Below are 17,639 nucleotides of genomic sequence, written 5' to 3'. Positions count from 1 at the left end.
GGGACTTCATAGAACAAGGAAGACATCAGCCCGTTTTTAGGACAGTGAAAACAGCGCTATACAGATTTGTGTGAAAAATACCGCGTTTTTTACACGTGAAACATGAACACATGTTATATTGTGCACTGTAAACACAATCAAGAAGGGGACCTTTAAAATTGAAATCACTCGCACTTGACGCCTCTACCGCGGCTGGTCTGAACGCAGCATAACTGCATCTAAATGAACATATGTTCTATCTGACGTGACGTGATTGCTGTTGCGATATTCAAACATAAATGGGCTTTTAGATGATGCATCTTGAATGAGAGTTTTTAAATCTAATCTTTTATAATGATTTTTATATTAAGATTTATATTTGTCACAGTAGTCCACCACTGCCTACGCGAACCACCAGATGGCGCTCCGGGGACCGTACTTCTACTTCTGTCGTTGTACGATGCGCCGGTTGGTTGTTGTGATATTTTTCCCGCCCTTCCTCCACTTTGATTGGACGGCCGTGTGAGAACTAACATTGATGAGCAGAGCTTTTCACCCAAAGTTGAATATTTTTCAACTCTCAGCACTCGGCACTCACATACGCTGGCCACAGGCGTAAAAACTTTGGTGTGCACACCCCCTTACTCCACCACACACGTACAAAACTGAATCTGTGAAGTCTTTAAAGGGACACTCCACTTTTAAAAAAATGTGCTAATTTTCCAGCTCCCCTAGAGTTAAACATTTGATTTTTACAGTTTTGGAATCCATTCATCTGATCTCCGGGTCTGGCGCTAGCACTTTTAGCATAGCTTAGCATATTCCATTGAATCTGATTAGACCATTACCATTGCGCTAAAAAATAACCAATGAGTTTTGATATTTTTCCTATTTAAAACTTGACTCTTCTGTAGTTACATCGTGTACTAAGACCGATGGAAAATTAAAAGTTGCGATTTTCTAGGCAGATATGGCTATGAACTATATTCTCATTCTGGCGTAATAATCAAGGACTTTGCTACGCAACATTGCTTTAGGAGGCGCAATGATATTACGCAGTGCCGAAATAGTCCCCTTAGTATCTTTCAATAGCAGGGGACTATTTTCAGATGCTGCAACTTTTCATTTTCAGTTTTAAATAAGAAAAATATCGAAATTCCTTGGTTATTTTTTAGCGCAATGCTAATGGTCTAATCAGATTCAATGGATTAAGCTAAGCTATGCTAAAAGTGGTACCGCCAGACCCGGAGATCAACTGCATGGATTCCAAAATGATATAAAAATAAAATGTTTAACTCTAGGGGAGCTGAAAAATGAACACATTTTGGAGTGGAGTGTCCCTTTAAGGTTGTAGCTAGCCTGAACCTATACAAGAAAAGCTAGATTAGCAGAATTTACAAAATGCTAAGTTAATAAATAAAGTGACAAGATTTTCCTGTATCTTTCTCCATTTTCAGATGCATTTTTGTTTAATTTTGTCTGACATTTTAGATAATTTTCGCAGTGCATTCTTTGCTATGGATACGTGCATTGCTCCTTAAATTTTGGCCAAAACTTGAAAAGCAACATAATTTCGAAGCCTACCTTTTGGAAGTGCCTTTAAGACCTGAGTGCTCCTGTAATATTTCAAAGCGCTGTCTAGTAGTTAGGCAGCTCTCGAGGTTTTGGAGCGGAGCCAATACTGCCATTAGGGAAGAGTGAGGAACAAAGCACATCAGCACTTCTGGTAATGGTTTGCCGTAATGAAATATAACACTATACATCACTTTTCCTCTGTCAGTGTTACAAAGACTTGGGTCAGAAGACTCGAGCCCGTCAGATGTGTGACGCTGCCTTGGCAATGTGCATCGTGACTAAAGAGGTGCTTTTCTTATTCAGATGATTCACACACCTTTGATGTAACTGTTGTCACTTCATTACTTTATCTTCCCGTCGAAAATCTTTCCCAGAACTGATTTGTTTTCCCTTTCACCTAAAGGACGAAGAAGCGCAGAAGGAGCTAGACTCTCTCATCTCATCTCTATAATAAATCTCAGGCTAAAGGGAACAAAAGCGTCTTTGTGCTCCATCTCCTGTTTGGAACGGTGGCCGGACTGTAGCTGTTTATCAACATATGAATACTGTAACACATAAACTACAGATGAATGCCATTGAAGAAATGTGGAAAAAAATATGCGGTTTTGTGCACCCATTTGAAGGAAACCCATTAGCAATACTGTTTTTACGTGACAGGCAGAATAAGGGTCTGTTTTCTTACAGGTTACGCATTAAATACGGTATGCACTTATTCAGGATAGTTACTTTTCATTCCTTTTCGGTTTATTTTAAAGGTGCTGTTATAATGCATTCATTCATCTCTATATGAATACCTAATCTCTTGAAATACCCACAAGACACAAGGGATGATGTCATCTTTTAGGTTATGTATAAAGGTACAGTAATACTCAGGTAAAATGCCCGGTGACCTATTTACGGTTAGTGAAATGATACCCACGGACAAAGAAAATCCCTGAGCAAGTAAAAGAGGTTTTCAGAATGTATAGACTTATATTACTAGATTTCTTTGGCTATTGTTAGCAGCCTTCATCCTTTAAGTATTATGTAGCCACTTTCGATAAAGTCTGGTCCGGTTTACTGTTGATTACACAAGAAAGATTGGTTTTGCGTGAAAAGTGACCAATTTTGGTTTGTTTTATGTGGTATTAGGAAAAATATAAACTAAATAGTTGTGAACTCTAGTAAACACAAAAAAAAAATCTATATTGTAATACTGTTTCTTTTACAGTATGCTGGGTTTGCTTTAACACATCGTTCGGTCAAATATAAGCATTTTCAGGCTTAATTTAACCCAACATTAGTGCTTGTCTCTTTTGACCCAATGTTGAAAATAACCCAGCATTTTAGAGTTTAAACAAACATGGTAAATTTATGTGTATATATATATATATATATATATATATATTAAATAATTGCACAACGTTGCAAACTACGGTAGGAAGTTTTTGTACAATTGTGTAAGTCATTTAAGGATCAGGATCCAAATCCCTCCATTTTCATGTAATCATATTTACTTTCTGGATTATCGTTGTGGATTATATTATTTTTTTTCATAGTTTGTTAAACAATTTGGGATTTGTGTTCGTTTTGATTCATATATACATTATTATTGACCAAAGTTTGTTAATACGTCCCTTCCACTGAAATGGAGGCGGGCGTAAGTGTACGGTTTAATTGTTTTCATCCTTTATGTCATTGCAATTATAGTTTTTATTTTGTTTGTTTACAGTGATAATCCAGCATTAAGAATGTAATGGGTATTATAATTTAATGTGATGTCACTTTGTATGATAATGGTGCATTTTAAATGAATACTGTAATTTTGTGTATAATGCATTTAAAATTCATCACATTGGTGAATGTAATGATAAGGATCGTCATTGCTGGTATAATATACACTAAGGTGAATTGCTATTGTTTCTTTCTCATTTCTGTGTATTGTGAAGGTTTGTAATTGTCATTGCACCAGAATTAAATTGCAGTTTTATTCATAAAGCATTGACTTGTATAAAACTTGTTAGCAATGATTTTTATGCTTAGATAAGCATAATGGCATACGTCTGCCTCTAGGTGGTGTATTTGCATTTTTTGCTTAATGTATATTTTGCAAATTAACTTTACTTGAGTTTTCCCAAATTTTGTCACATTGTTTACATTACCATCTTTAAATTGGCCCTTATTTTAAATTTTATGAAAAACCCTAAATAATGTGATGTGCATATAGTCCTTCATGACAAAAACAATGCTTAAAAAATTGCTGACACAAGTAAATGAAATTTGGCCTATCTGCACTGTAAAAAATGATTTGCGGCTTTACTTAGTTTTTTTTTTTTTTTGTTAAATCAACAATCATTTTAACTATTATTTATCTTGACTAGATGTGAGTTGTTATAACTTTTTAAAAAAAGTTGAAATAAGTCAACTTGTCATTAGTCAAGAATCTGAATTGATTCAATTAAAAATTTTAAGGCAGCATAGACATTTTTCCAGTGTGCATTAAATTTAATTTAAGTAATCTGAAAATGAACACCCAGATTCGGCCAATAGGGTGTGGTTTTCACACAAGATGACATCTCTGATATGTTATGCTTTATTTGTTTGTGCCACACACTGTAGAAAAATACAGTATGAAGTTCAAACAACTTGTTTTTAAACCTACTAAGTTTTGACTTGTGATAAGTTGACATTGAAATGGTTGAAATCGTCTTTTGACACTGAATTTATGTTTGTAAATCAGTTTGGTGTATTTAGTCAATTTTTGCCTTTAAATTCTCATTTGATTGAAAGGTTTCCAGACAATATTTTGCCTGTATATTCTTGTCCATCAAGTAGCCAATGTCAAAACCAAAGCCGTTGAAGAAAGAGGGCTGATTTTCGTGTAAAACAGAAGGTGGGATTACAGGCCGCTCACATGAGTCAATGCTCATCTGTTGTTAGCAGAAGTGAACTTTTCATGTCTGGACATCTGCCTTTTCGTTACATCTGTTCCCTTAAGAGTTTCAGATGCACAGCTTTGGTTTAATGAATGTTTTCCATAGCATAGAGCTTATAATAAGATCGCCCTTCTGCGTGGACATGTTTTATGTGTAATGACATAAAGGTCTTAGGTCTGACTCAGTCCTCAATATAACACAAGCCAACGTTCATGGCTGAGCTGATATTCAAGTACATTTAAAAAAAGCTCTTTAAACAAAAAGTTAACAGAGTAACTTATGTTTCAGACACACGTTGGCCTCAGTTTGCTGGGTCCTGAACGTCCTAACAAACATAGAAGATGGAGAACTCTGGCGGTACCCTTTTAAAAGGTTCCTACTATGTACCATGTATACATATCTGTATTAGGTATACATTTAGTACCCATATATACATTTGGGGTACTAATATAAACTTTTTAGGTGCAAATGTGTCATTTTTAAAAGGGTACTCACCCTAGTGACAGCTAGGGATATTTTTTTTATAAAAAAAGTAGTTTGACTGTACTACATCAAATCCATTTTGATACTTCAGTCTGTTGAGGTTGTGGATCATCTCTGCAGGTATTTACTGTGGTGTTTATGTGTGCACTTTATAGTATGCATTATAAAGTGTCTACCAAGAGGTCAAGTTTTAGATTTGGTCCAGTTAGCCCATGCTGGTAGATGTTGCAACTACACCACCAGCCTCAAAAATGACCTTGGCTTTGTCCACTATGGTGGCTGTGATTTGTCAGAGAAATGCTAGTAATTGTAATAGAAAAGTTCTCAAATATTATAGGTTTTCTTGTTGGCTTCCAGCTTCTTCCTACATCTGATGGTGTTTTCCTGAGGAACTGAAAATCATTTTTCAGTCTCTCATTGCGTGACGTGTGTAGATCAGCACATCACAGAAATAAATACTTGCAGGATATGACCTGTATTTCTGGAGATTTCCAACTAATAAGGTGTAATAAATATCTTTATGTGAGAAGAGAAGGTGTGTCTTTCAGTAAGAGTTAAAGCTGTTCTGTGATGTAACATATTAGTCATGCATTATGTGAATATTCAGAATTGTTTAAAGTGCACCTATTTCATTGCTAAAAACGACTTTAATTTGTGTATTTATGCTTAAAAAACATTATTTTCCACATACTGTACATTTTTGTAGCTCCAGATTTTACTCTCTTCCTGAAACGCAGGGATTTGAAAAGCTCTGTGTCTTTGATTGGCCAGCTAATCTGTACGTTGTGATTGGCTGAATACCTCTGACGTCAGCCGGAAATGTGGAGCTCCTTACCATGTTTTAAAGATTCGCTCACAATGCAATGCTAACAGGAGTTAACTTACAGGCTGTGAATCCAAGCGGGAGGAATTATGATAATGTCGGTCTTTACTACATCACCAATCCCAGGAAGTAAACTGTTGCCTACAATCCGTGTGTTTGTTGTAGTCCAAGAAAAGAGATTTACGTTGGAGACGATAACTCACATCATCGTTTACTTTGGGGTTTGTACCTTTTGCATATGGTTAAAATGTACTAACACACACTTACACACTAAAGGAAATGTAAAAACGTAAAACAGACCATAGGTGCCCTTTAATGATTGTATTTGTGTGGTTCTTTACACATTCAAAGCCATTCCTGTTTGTTGAATGTAAAAATAAATCACAACAAAGTTCTTAAAGTTTATACTACTGTGTGACATCTAATATATTCCACAAGCTTACTATTAAAGTAGACATTTCACAAGACTTTTTTAAGATGTAAAATAAATCATTGGTGTCCCCAGATTGCGTATGTGAAGTTTTAGCTCAAAATACCATATAGATAATTCATTATAGCATGTTAAAGCATGTTGGATGTGTCCTTTAAAATGCAAATGAGCTGATCTCTGCACTAAATGTCAGTGTCATGGTTGCAGAGTGCAAATTAAGGGGTGGTATTATCCCCTTCTGACATCACAAGGGGAGCCAAACTTCAATGACCTATTTTTTCACATGCTTGCAGAAAATGGTTTACCCAAACTAAGTTACTAGTTTTTTCACAAGCACTGGAGACCCAATTATAGCACTTAAACATGGGAAAAGCCAGATTTTCATGATACGCCCCCTTTAAATGAATAATTCACCAAAATTAAAATTAGCCAATATTTTACTTACCCCCGTAAGCATTCCTATAGGTATATGACTTTGTTCTTTTAGCCTATCACAGTGGGAGTTATATTAAATAATAATGGTGCCTCCATTTTAAAAGCTGACCTTTGACCCAACATTATAAAAACCCATTGTTTGACCACAAAAGACACTGGATAAGCATATATATGGATTAGTTTGGGCACCATCCAACATCCAAAGTCATATACACCTATTGAGGGTGAGTTAAATATAGGCAAATTTTTTATTTTGGGTGAACTAACCTTTAAATGCTACAATGGTAAAGACTGTTTTCTTTTCCTTAACAGGGCCAGGGAGGGGAGAGGCGGCTGTTGTCGTATCAGTAATCAGTTGGCTTTATCTGGACTTGTCACGCACACATTCAGAGCTCTGCTGCTGGCTACAAACCTCTGGCTGATCAGAACAGGATGTGCTGGGAACGTGAGATAAAGCACTTTTCAGGGAAGGGTCTATCCTAGATGCTTTCCTCGTATTTTGATGTGCAAATGTGATGCCTGCAGTGCAATGAATCTTTTGAACTTTAGTTTTTATACAATTGTAAATGGGTAGGTTTTACAGACTTGCCTCGGCTCTGGTGAGCTGCCTTGATTTCTATTATATACATAGGCTATCCTAAGTGGAATAGTTAATAGACGCCTTGTTCTGCATACTATAGTATCTTTGCAGAAGCAGACTTTGTGTTTTATGTCCATATGGTCTACGGTAGGTACGTTTTGAAAGTAATCATAGCTAAAAGTGAATACAGTAGTGTGGGATCTTGCAGTATACAAGAAAAAAACCAACACGTTGTGTGACATAAGAGTAAATAAGTATTATAGCAATACAAACAAATAGATTGAATATGTTTATTAGCCATGAAGAGAAAAACAAAACATTTAAATTGCACTAAATTTCATCACAAAAACTGTAAACTGCACCACTGCATGCAGTTTAAAATTCACACAGCAGCCAAATGTCTGAGCTTATATGAAGTATATAAAAATATAATATTGTTTTGTATCACATAATGGGAACTAAATATAACAAGTTCAGTTACAAAGATATCAAATGTTTTGCACATAAAATTTAAATCTGCTATTACAAATGGAAACTATTACAGCAGTCTGTAGAAATCAGCAAAAATTAGTAACCATAACATATACTCTCAACGTTAGGTAACAAACCCTGAAATTCCCTTGACCCAAGGGACAAAGTTTTTTTTCCTGATGTGCACCGGAAATGAAACATCACATCCGACTAAACAAAAAAATAAAAAGATTTATTAATGCAGAATAGTTAAGAAAGCACAATGTCTTCTGCTAAAACATCACGTGATTCTCCTGATAATGTTCAATGGGAAGGGAGATAAAGAAAACTCAGTGAACTGTGTTTGTTAATCCTAGATTAATGCTAGGAAGTCGATAATGACAGGGCACAGAATTGAAAATCCGGAAACACTATCAAGGAACACAATGATTAAGAACGACAATGTGTAAAGTGCTGTAATATTATACTGTACAAATTTCTCATTTAATGAGCCTTATATATGACATAGACAATGCAGCCTAGGGCTACAGTAGTATGAACTAAAGTACCCTTAAAGGAGTAGTCCACTTTATAGATGGGGCCCATTGACTTACCATAGTATTTTTTTCCTACTATAAAAAGTCAATGGACCCCATCTTTAAAGTGGACTACTCCTTTAACAACAACTAAACTAACAGAATATTTGAGCTCAATAGTCATTACAAAATATTTTTAAAAAAATGCACGGTGATATAGTCATTTATCACCGTATTTTTAAGTCAAAATCAATCTTGTTTCATTTTCAAATGTGCGTAAATCAGTGAAGTAGCTACATTATTACAAATAAATGTAACACATCTAAGTGCTGTTGAATATCGGCTCATTCGCACATATCTCGCAGATTTTATAAAAACTTGCACAACCTTCAATAAGAACTCTTAGCGTTATTACAAATGTTGTGTGTGACAAACACATTTTATCAAAGATAAATGAAGACAAACCTCCTCAAACTGAGACTACAGTAAATTTACTATTACTACAGTCCTGTTACAAGCATTAATAATGATTATAAGATTTAGTTATGTTGCTATGCACATAAATGTCTCAATACTTAAACATAAAAGCTTTCATTTGTCTAAATAAAGTAAACTAATATACAATATCAGTGAGGATTGACTGGACCTGTTCTGTGTTTTGCTTTTTTCTACCCTTGCAGAAAATAAAATAAATCAGTGCATCATTTATTGACATTTCAAATGAATGTGTTATTTGTAAAGCATGTTTGCCTGAGTCTTACATTTTTAAATATATCAATATTTATTCACACGTGCTGTGCATTCAACAAAATGTTCCTCAGTCTTTGTTTACTTTGCCACCTTCATTCGGCAAAGTTGTCGCAACTTGTGTGCTTTGATTTCACTTCAAACGCTTTGCTTTTTCGCTATAGGCGTTTCAGACGTTTCTACCAAACTTTTCAGAAGTTCTGCACTGTCACGCAATGTGACAGCCACTTTAAATGGTTTTGGTTTAATTGTGAGCCCATACACATAGTCCATGCTGGGAGATCCTTCAGCTGTAAAATTGCACTGATGGACCAGCAAGGAGGTAAAGAGGAAAAGCAGTACTTTGGACATATCTTCTCCAATGCACCTGCGCTTCCCCACCGAAAATACGTGCACGTTGGACGTTAAGTCTTTGTTAAGAGCTCCGTCCTCATCCAGAAAGCGTTCTGGATTGAATACCTCTGGCTCGTCCCACTTGTTTGGATCGTGGTTCAAAGACCACTGGTTGACAAAAATGACAGTGTCTTTGGGGATAGGATAACCATTGATGGATGTGTCTGTAGTCGTGCTATGGGGAATAGTTAAAGGGGCGAATGAAGTAAATCTCATGAATTCGTAGATGAAGGCCATGACGTACGGAAGCTGAGCCTGGTCTTCAATGGTTGGAAGGCGACTGCGATCTGCCACTCTGTCGACCTCCTCCTGAAGACGTTTCTGAACTTTTGGATACCTAAAATGGATGCAAAACTTTTAATATTTTGTGCAACTTTATGTGCATGTCTATTATAAAAGTATTATACATAGGCAGACTTTGGGTTTGCAGAGTTTTATAAAGTGGCCTACATGTAAGTGTTAGTGGGTCATATTTCATTGTGTGTTGCTGTAACCTGCCCTCTTTCCCTGCCAATACCTGCACGGGAGAGTTACATAACACACAAGTGCTCCTCTCCGCTGGTCCCTCCTTACTTTTAAGTTCTGTCTTATTGAGATCTTTCTTTCTCATCAGTTTGGTGCATCCTGGCCCTTGCTTTACTCAATGAATGTGTTGCATTATTCACCCCAAAAAAGTGAAACTGTCCTTATTTACTATCTCTGATATTATTTTCTTTCTTTGCATAACACAAAATACCATATGTTGTAACCATTCACTTTTGATAAAATGTCTGTAAAATTTGGTTTCCTTGTTTCATGGAAGACATCAAATAAAACAGGTTCAAAAAATAAATTGTTAGTTTAGGTGAACTAATCATTCAAAGCATTTTTTCTCAACCAATGAACTTCCAAGATGACTCAAAATTATTTAAAATATAAGCAATAAAACTAATATCTTTCTAGTTATGCCAAGGTCTATAGAAGAACTTCTAGATGTGGTCTTCAAATATTTTTGTGGACATAAAGGCTTGAATGAAAAAAACATTTATTACTTACCTAACGAGTAACAGAATGGTCCACTGCAGAGCTGTAGATAAAGTATCTTGACTCGCCCCAAAAATGTCTCCAATGGTCGGTGTCACAAACTCTTTATCCGTAGAGACCCCCTGGCCCCCGGACAGCCATTTGTCCAGAGCAAAGATGAACGCATCGGTCATATCACGGGTGTGATTGGATGAAATCGTCTTACGGTGCTCGACCACTTTGCCGTGGATAAAACTATTGAACTCCTGGTTGAGGTCTTTGAACTGCATAAAGAGAGTTTTTATTGGATTTGGAAAGTACTGCAACCATGGCATCACATCTACCATGCTTCCCGCTCCGACTGTCCTAGTGAACTGATCGTTCCTCCCGACCACCTGCTTGAACTCCGCATCATCGTACGAGTACCGATTCCCGAAGCACACTGCGCTCATGGTGTTCGCCACAGAGACCACCAGGAAACTGTGCGGTTCGAAGTATTTCTGCTCTCGGGTTTTATTCAGAAACAAATGGATCAGCTGCCCAACCTCAGACAAGATGTGCTTCTCAAAGGTCTGTTTGGTTTGGATGTTGGCCGTGGAGAAGGTCCTCACGGTGCTCTGCGCAATCTTCCGATGTAACTTCCACCACTGGCTGTAGTTGCCGAACGCCATGCTCCGACCACCGGAGACGAATGAGAACGACGCAAAATCCGGTCGGCCGGCGAAATCCACGGACTTCTTAATCAAAGCCTCTTTGATCGCGTCCCCGTTCAGGACCACTACGGTTCGGCTGCCCAGTTTGATCTGGAACACGTCGCCGTATTTCTTAGCCATACGGGTGAAGAAGAAGTGAGGTGAGGTACCGAGCTGAGCGGCGTTACCGATTATGGGCCACGGGAAGGGACCCGGTATCGGACCCGAGCGACGCCAGAACATCACCATCAAACACGCCAGCAGTGACAGCAAAGCGCTCCGTAATGTCAGCCGGCTGAAATCTACTAACACTTCAATTAAATCCATCATGCACCTGCAAAGAAAGGGTTTGTTAGAGGATGTGCAAGCTCAAAATCCATGCACACTAGCTAAAAATCCATGCATACTAATTTAAAATCCATGCATACTAGCAAGAAATCCATGCATACGAATTTAAAATCCATGCATACTAGCTACAAATCCATGCAAAATAACTCAAAAGAAGTTCGTACCTTTAGTTCATCAGCATCCGAGTGAATGAATTGAGTCGTTCAGTGTTGAAGTTTTTAGCATGCGCGAGGAGTCTTGGAGTGATTCATATGAAACACATGAGAGTCTTAAGTTTCTCCTTTTGGTCCAGAGTGAATTTATTCAGATTTGGTCCACGCATAAATAACATCACAACTCACAGTCTCCTCCTCTACTGCTGAACTCTCTTGCACTCTTTTGCTCTCTCTCTCTCTCTCTCTCTCTCTCTCTCTCTCTCTCTCTCTCTCTCTCTCTCTCTCTCTCTCTCTCTCTCTCTCTCTCTCTCTCTCTCTCTCTCTCTCTCTCTCTCTCTCTCTCTCTCTCTCGCAGTGTTTTCAGCTTTTCACATAAACCATACAGTTTATTTATTATACACCTGTATACATATTTGTTAAGAAAAATCTGCCTCCCTTTCTATCAAACTATTTTTGATAGAACTACTTTGTAGGTGTCCAATGAAAGAACATTTTGTTATAATAAAATATGTAGCCTATTTGTCTATACCTATTCTATTTTCTGGAGAAACGTGCAAATGTGCGTGTGAACAGAAGACCAGAGATTAACAGGCCTACAGTTTACTGTTCAAAATTCCCCTTATAGGGGTAAGTTTAAGATATTAGAGGTTGACATTTTTATTATTTCACCATATACTTCTGTTTCCACCTGTTACCACTAGGAGGACCCCATTTCATACCAGTGCATCATGATATGATACAACGTTTGGTAAAATAAAACATTTATAGGCTTAAATCGATTTATTTGTTAATACAGATTTTTTTCGTATTTTGTATTTGCTCCAGCAAATGTAGGTAGGTTAAAATTATAAAATAAACATTGCATAATATTCTTTATTAATTGTATTAATTTATTTATATATAATAACTACTTAATTTGAGACCTGATTACCTGAAAAGAGTTTGTCGGCATTTTCTGCGATATTTATCATTTGTTTTGTGCACATTACATTTCACGTGTTAATCAGAAAATAATTAACCCTACAGTTGTTCGAGTTAAACAAAGTGTTCAGAATGAGTCATCTATGAATCTCGTTTTAAATATATGACTTAGTTTAATCTTAGTTTAATTTATACATTTAGGCATTTAGCAGACGCTTTTATCCAAAGCGACTTACAAAGATTAGTAAACAATAAAAGCCATGTGTCATAGGGAGGCAATAGTACAAAATGTTCTTGTAACAAGATAAACGTTTTCACTATTGCTGTTGAGAGAAAAAGAAAGAGTTAGTGTTTTTATAAAATTATTAAAAAATATTTACATTTTCGTTTACGTCCGTTTACGTTTGTTTAACAAATAACAAATATTTTAAATAAATCTATCTAAATTAATTAAACGTTTAACTCATGAATATGAATAGATAACAAACGCGAAAGCTCGAGGCTTCAGTACCACGGACAGCGCGCGAGCACTTTTGTATAAATCCGATCACATAATCAGACTTCATTAATGCCCAGAGGAAAAAATATGTATTTCCCTCATTACATGTACAATATAGGCTATTAAAAGAATAAACTTGACAATGATTGAATTCAGTGTAAAAAAAAATAGCAATACAATGTATTATATCACGGAACACATTCATCAGGATTTGGGAATTGTTGACAAAATGTCCTATAGGATACAGAATCTTTAACTTTAGCTTGTGTAAAGTATATACTATTTGACAGCGGTTATATAACTCTTTCCTCAAACAAATTGCTTTAAAAAAAATATTTAAGGAGTGCCCATGTAAACTTGCCCTTCCTAAAATATCCACCCAGTTCATCTATTTGATCATATAACTGCTTGAAAAAAATGAATGAAAATTTTTAAATAATTAAAAATATATAGATATAGACATTTATATTTGTTTTCCACCTCATTTCAAGCAATTATGCATAAGCCTTTAGATCAGATGATCACGAAAAACGATTGAAGGGTAAACAAAGGTTAAAATTAATCTTGACGTCAGGATAAGATACTGTTGTATAGGCACGCACATACTGTAGTATTATAATGCTGTTTTATTAAAATATTGAAGTGCCATATAGGTATCACTGATAAGCCGACACTTGTGCTGTAAAACTGAACCTTTGATCAATTGTTTGAAATATACCGCGAGTTCTTTATTACAGATCTCAGAACATTCAAAAGTTATTAAATGACACACTGATGGCCAATTTGCTGATGTGTTTCCTTAAACATGATATGCAAGCTCTGAAAAACTTTTCAGTGGTAATCTTTTACGGATTTACTGGCTTTAGGACCCAGCGAAACTAATGATCGCGTGCGAGCTCATCTGTTAAGAGATTCCAGGTCACGAGCACAAGAAAAATCCCATGCACGCCTTCAAATTTACACTCACGCAATAACTGACAATGGTTTATTTGATCTTTGTTATCTTTATTTATATCTATATTATTATTACTATTATTATGTATTTTATTATTATTGTGTATAGTATTATTATTTATATTCATTATGTATAAAATAATTAATAATAACAAAACGATAATAATTATAATAATGCTTGTCCAAGTACAATTTAAACAAAATGTTTCACTAAAATTACATTTAAAATGTAGGCTACTATGGCTCTTAATGTTTGTGCATTCAGCTTTGATCATACATAAAAAAGTTTTTTGTTTTAACTGGAGTGTGTTAGTAAGATATGGTTATTTTGTGTGTGCACAACAAAAAACAACGGCAAACATCCGTTCTATAAAAATACTTCGATAATCAGATAATGATTTTATTTTTCTAAAACTAAGAGCAATTACCAACATAATATAACATAACATATGCAGTTAATAAATACATAATAAAAATGCTTTTATTCGTTACATGTCTAAGTTTCGATTAATTTCTTTTATGCACGTTACCGAAAAGTGCGTGCATCTGTCTGACATTACCTGAACCTTTTTCTCGTGCATGGTCATCCTTTGAACAGACACCGGAGCCGCAAGCCACGTAATAGATAAAAGACCCGGACCAGGCTGAGACAGGTTCTGACACACACATAGCATAATGCTTTGTTGTGGTTGATATTGTATTTTGAATAGAGGAACGATTTGTTTATTGAAATTTAAGATAATTGAAGACATGCACCATATTCTCATTTTACCTTATGCATATGCACATGTGCATGTCTAAATCTAATTGGTTAACAGACTTCACAATAAGTTAACATTAAGACAATGTTGCATGCAAATACTTCATTAAGTAACATTACTGTGCTTTCATGTTTAAATGAGACTGCATGTTATAATATTTCAAGGATTGAGATTTGATGCTTTGAGGTCAGTAATTAGACTGCAGTCTAGCTCCGTGTGCTTCAGGTGCTTTATCTTTTGGAGGAAACAGATGAACAGAAGAAATTGCCATGGGGCGTTAAGTTGTGGGCTGCAGTCACGCAAAGGCACTTTATCATTAGAAGTGACAAGTGGAGCTGCCTGCTTAAAGCTTTATTGTCGGAAAGATCTTTCTGTTGTTGAAGATCCTTTGTCTACTTGTATGTGCTATAAATGACCATCAGAACACATTCTGTCAAAATTTCAAAACATGCATGGAATATCATGCTGGTGATTTTTCGATTTTTTTTATGTAGTGGCCTGCAAACATCTGAGACCTCTTATCAAATGGTTATGTTTTGCATCTGGGAAAATTAAAATCTCATAGTCTAATATTTGAGATTAGGAGCATCAAAGTATGCATGACCTTATATGTTTTTACAGAATGTTCTTTACATGATGCTTTTAAATGCCTTCACACGGGTCACCAAAATTGTAAAACAAACATCAGTTCACTCGAATTTCAGAAATTATTTAACTGATAACATGAGAAACTGTCATTAGCCTACTGGGAATAAAGTTAAAATCTAAGTCCATATTGTTTATAAATATTAGAGAAATGTCCTCGCACTGCAAAAAATTACTTTCTTACTTAGTGTTATTGTCTTGTTTTTAATACAAATATCTAAAAATTCTTAATTGGTGTAAGAAAAAAATCATGAAATAAGTTAACTTTTTTTTAAATACTTAATTCAACAAAAATTGTTTTAAGCATAAATTCACTTAAATTAGAATTTTTTTGTCTTATACCTAAATTTATTTTTAGGGTAATTTTGCTTATCAAGAAAATTAATCTTGATTTAAGAATTTTAAATCAAGTCAAAAATATAAATAAGTTAGAAAGTCAATATTTGCAGTGTACTTTACTGTATATCAATTATGTCAGCTTTGATTAGTGATTAGTCTTCTCCTGCTGGTGTCTCTTTCTGTAAACATTGTGAAATATATATTGTAGTTGTGTCCATTATTAGAGGATGAGGTTATGGAAGTTCATTTTGTAAAAAGTATTCCTTTTTATTTAAACTTTCAAAACTTTCTAAAAAAAATGCTGGGTTATTTCAACTCATGGTTCATAGACAATAACCCAGCAGTTGGATCATTTTTAACCCAGCAGTGTGTTCTGTCCAATATTGACCCAACCCTGGGTTAAAAACAAACCTCTTTTTAGAGATGCCTTATCTTTGTTATTTTCTGTATTTTGAAGTTTGAATAATAAAACTAAAATTTGAGCAGGGTTACATTTTTGAACCCCACTGTGTGTGACCGTAACATCTGATGTTGAATCTGCCTCCGGTGCTCTGCAGTCACACTACAGTATTGTCACTAAACACTTGCAGCTCAGTCAAAACAAGCAACCATGCAAGCAGGATATTTGTATTAATTGTTGATTGTTTGTAAGTTTAAAACAGCAATTCTCTCTTAAAAAGTAAAGATGCTTTTGCGGTGCATCCTTTTTGGTTCCTTAGAACCATTCAGCCAGAAATGGTTCTTCTACTTCATCGTAAAGCACTTTTATTTTTAAGAGTGTTGGTGTGTCATTGAGTTCATCTCAGAGCATCATTTTGTCTCAGTCTGCCCTCTTTTCCTCATTACAATACATAAACCCTTCTAACGGCACGGTCAACTCTCGGTTTCCCAGGAAATGATAAAACCCTTTCTTTTCCCCCCTCTTCAAAAAACATACTAAAACGAATGAAAAGCCAAACAATGCTAATGAGTTTTCGAGGTATCCTAATGACCCCTCAAATTAACAACCAATTGAGAAACAGCCTCTATGATCCTGCGCTGCTTTTTTTGTCCAGCCAACTGTTGCAGAGGCCCTTGCCAAAGCGTAGCCACCAGTCCGTGAAGGCGTCTAACTTCTTCCTGACACTAAGAGGGCATTTTCCCCCAGAATCCCAAACTGTCGGTCACGTCAGATTTTCATTCTTTCCGATTCTTTTGTTGTGGAGGGCAGGTTTGCAGCAGACTTCTAAAAATGGGCTCTTTAGAAATAATGTGCAGGAAACCACATGTAGTACGTGATCAACCGCATGACTGCGCTTTAAATCAGCCAAAAACAGTGCTGGAGCTCTTCTCCCACGGTGGCTTTCCTAATGCTGGGTTTAAAGCAGAACTTTAGAACCCATATACAGCATTAAATGGCTCTTTGTCAGGTAGTGAGGTTCTATTAAGAACCTGAATGGAATCTAATTTCACAATATTGTCTTTTTTGAAAAGATGTAAGGATGTAAGTGACATAGATGGTTCCTCCTATTGCATTACTGCGGAAATCCCCTTTTAGCAATTTCTTTTTGGTAGGCTATAAAGCATAAACGCACACTCTAAAAATAGCTGGGTTATTTTTGACCCATAAAGGGTAAATATTGGACACATGGGTTAAAAATTACCCTGTGCTGGGTTAAAAATTACCCAATGTTGGGTTGTTGTTATGCAACCATGTTATGCAGTTGGGTTAAAATAACCGAGCATTGGGTACATTTTTAACCCAGCATGTGTTCTGTCCAATATTTACACATTATGGGTCAAAAATAACCCAGTTATTTTTAGAGTGCATAAAACAGTTGCATTAATAATTTAATAGGCTACATACTTCAATCTTAAAAGTAAACAGTGCCTTAAAACAGGGGTCCCGAGGGTCCCCCTGGAGGTTCAAAGGAGTCCTCCAAAAATTTCAGAGACAAAACACAAAGCGAAAATGGTAAAGGTCTTTATAGCCAGTTA

General features: G+C 35.9%; 2 protein-coding genes across 6 annotated transcripts in view; one reads left to right on the top strand and one right to left on the bottom strand.

Annotated features, from left to right (window-relative positions):
- The window catches only part of rmdn2 (regulator of microtubule dynamics 2), a 51,595-nt gene extending 44,286 nt beyond the window's left edge, over positions 1–7,309 (top strand). For 3 of the 5 annotated variants that reach the window (XM_065296075.2, XM_065296073.2, XM_065296074.2), the window contains 2 exons: positions 1,760–1,840; positions 1,958–3,531. In XM_065296075.2, the coding sequence (XP_065152147.1) occupies positions 1,760–1,840; positions 1,958–2,005 (129 nt within the window). In that variant the 3' untranslated portion in view covers positions 2,006–3,531. Of the gene's footprint in view, positions 1–1,759; positions 1,842–1,957; positions 3,532–6,952 lie in introns of those variants that run through there. The other 2 variants (XR_010546953.2, XM_065296076.2) reach the window with 2 other exon arrangements.
- A 188-nt stretch (positions 7,310–7,497) lies between these two features.
- On the bottom strand, positions 7,498–11,692 carry cyp1b1 (cytochrome P450, family 1, subfamily B, polypeptide 1). The gene is made up of 3 exons (XM_065296072.2): positions 11,553–11,692; positions 10,382–11,374; positions 7,498–9,683 (listed from the first exon to the last, which is right to left on the bottom strand). Exons 2-3 carry the CDS (start codon positions 11,368–11,370, stop codon positions 9,092–9,094), a joined length of 1,581 nt encoding a protein of 526 aa, XP_065152144.1. The 5' UTR covers positions 11,371–11,374; positions 11,553–11,692; the 3' UTR covers positions 7,498–9,091.
- Between the last annotated feature and the right edge of the window lie 5,947 nt (positions 11,693–17,639).

The sequence above is a fragment of the Paramisgurnus dabryanus genome, chromosome 20 (genome assembly GCF_030506205.2).
Source record: "Paramisgurnus dabryanus chromosome 20, PD_genome_1.1, whole genome shotgun sequence".
In the NCBI taxonomy this organism is placed as follows: domain Eukaryota; kingdom Metazoa; phylum Chordata; class Actinopteri; order Cypriniformes; family Cobitidae; genus Paramisgurnus; species Paramisgurnus dabryanus.
This window is presented reverse-complemented; position numbering and strand designations above follow the sequence as displayed.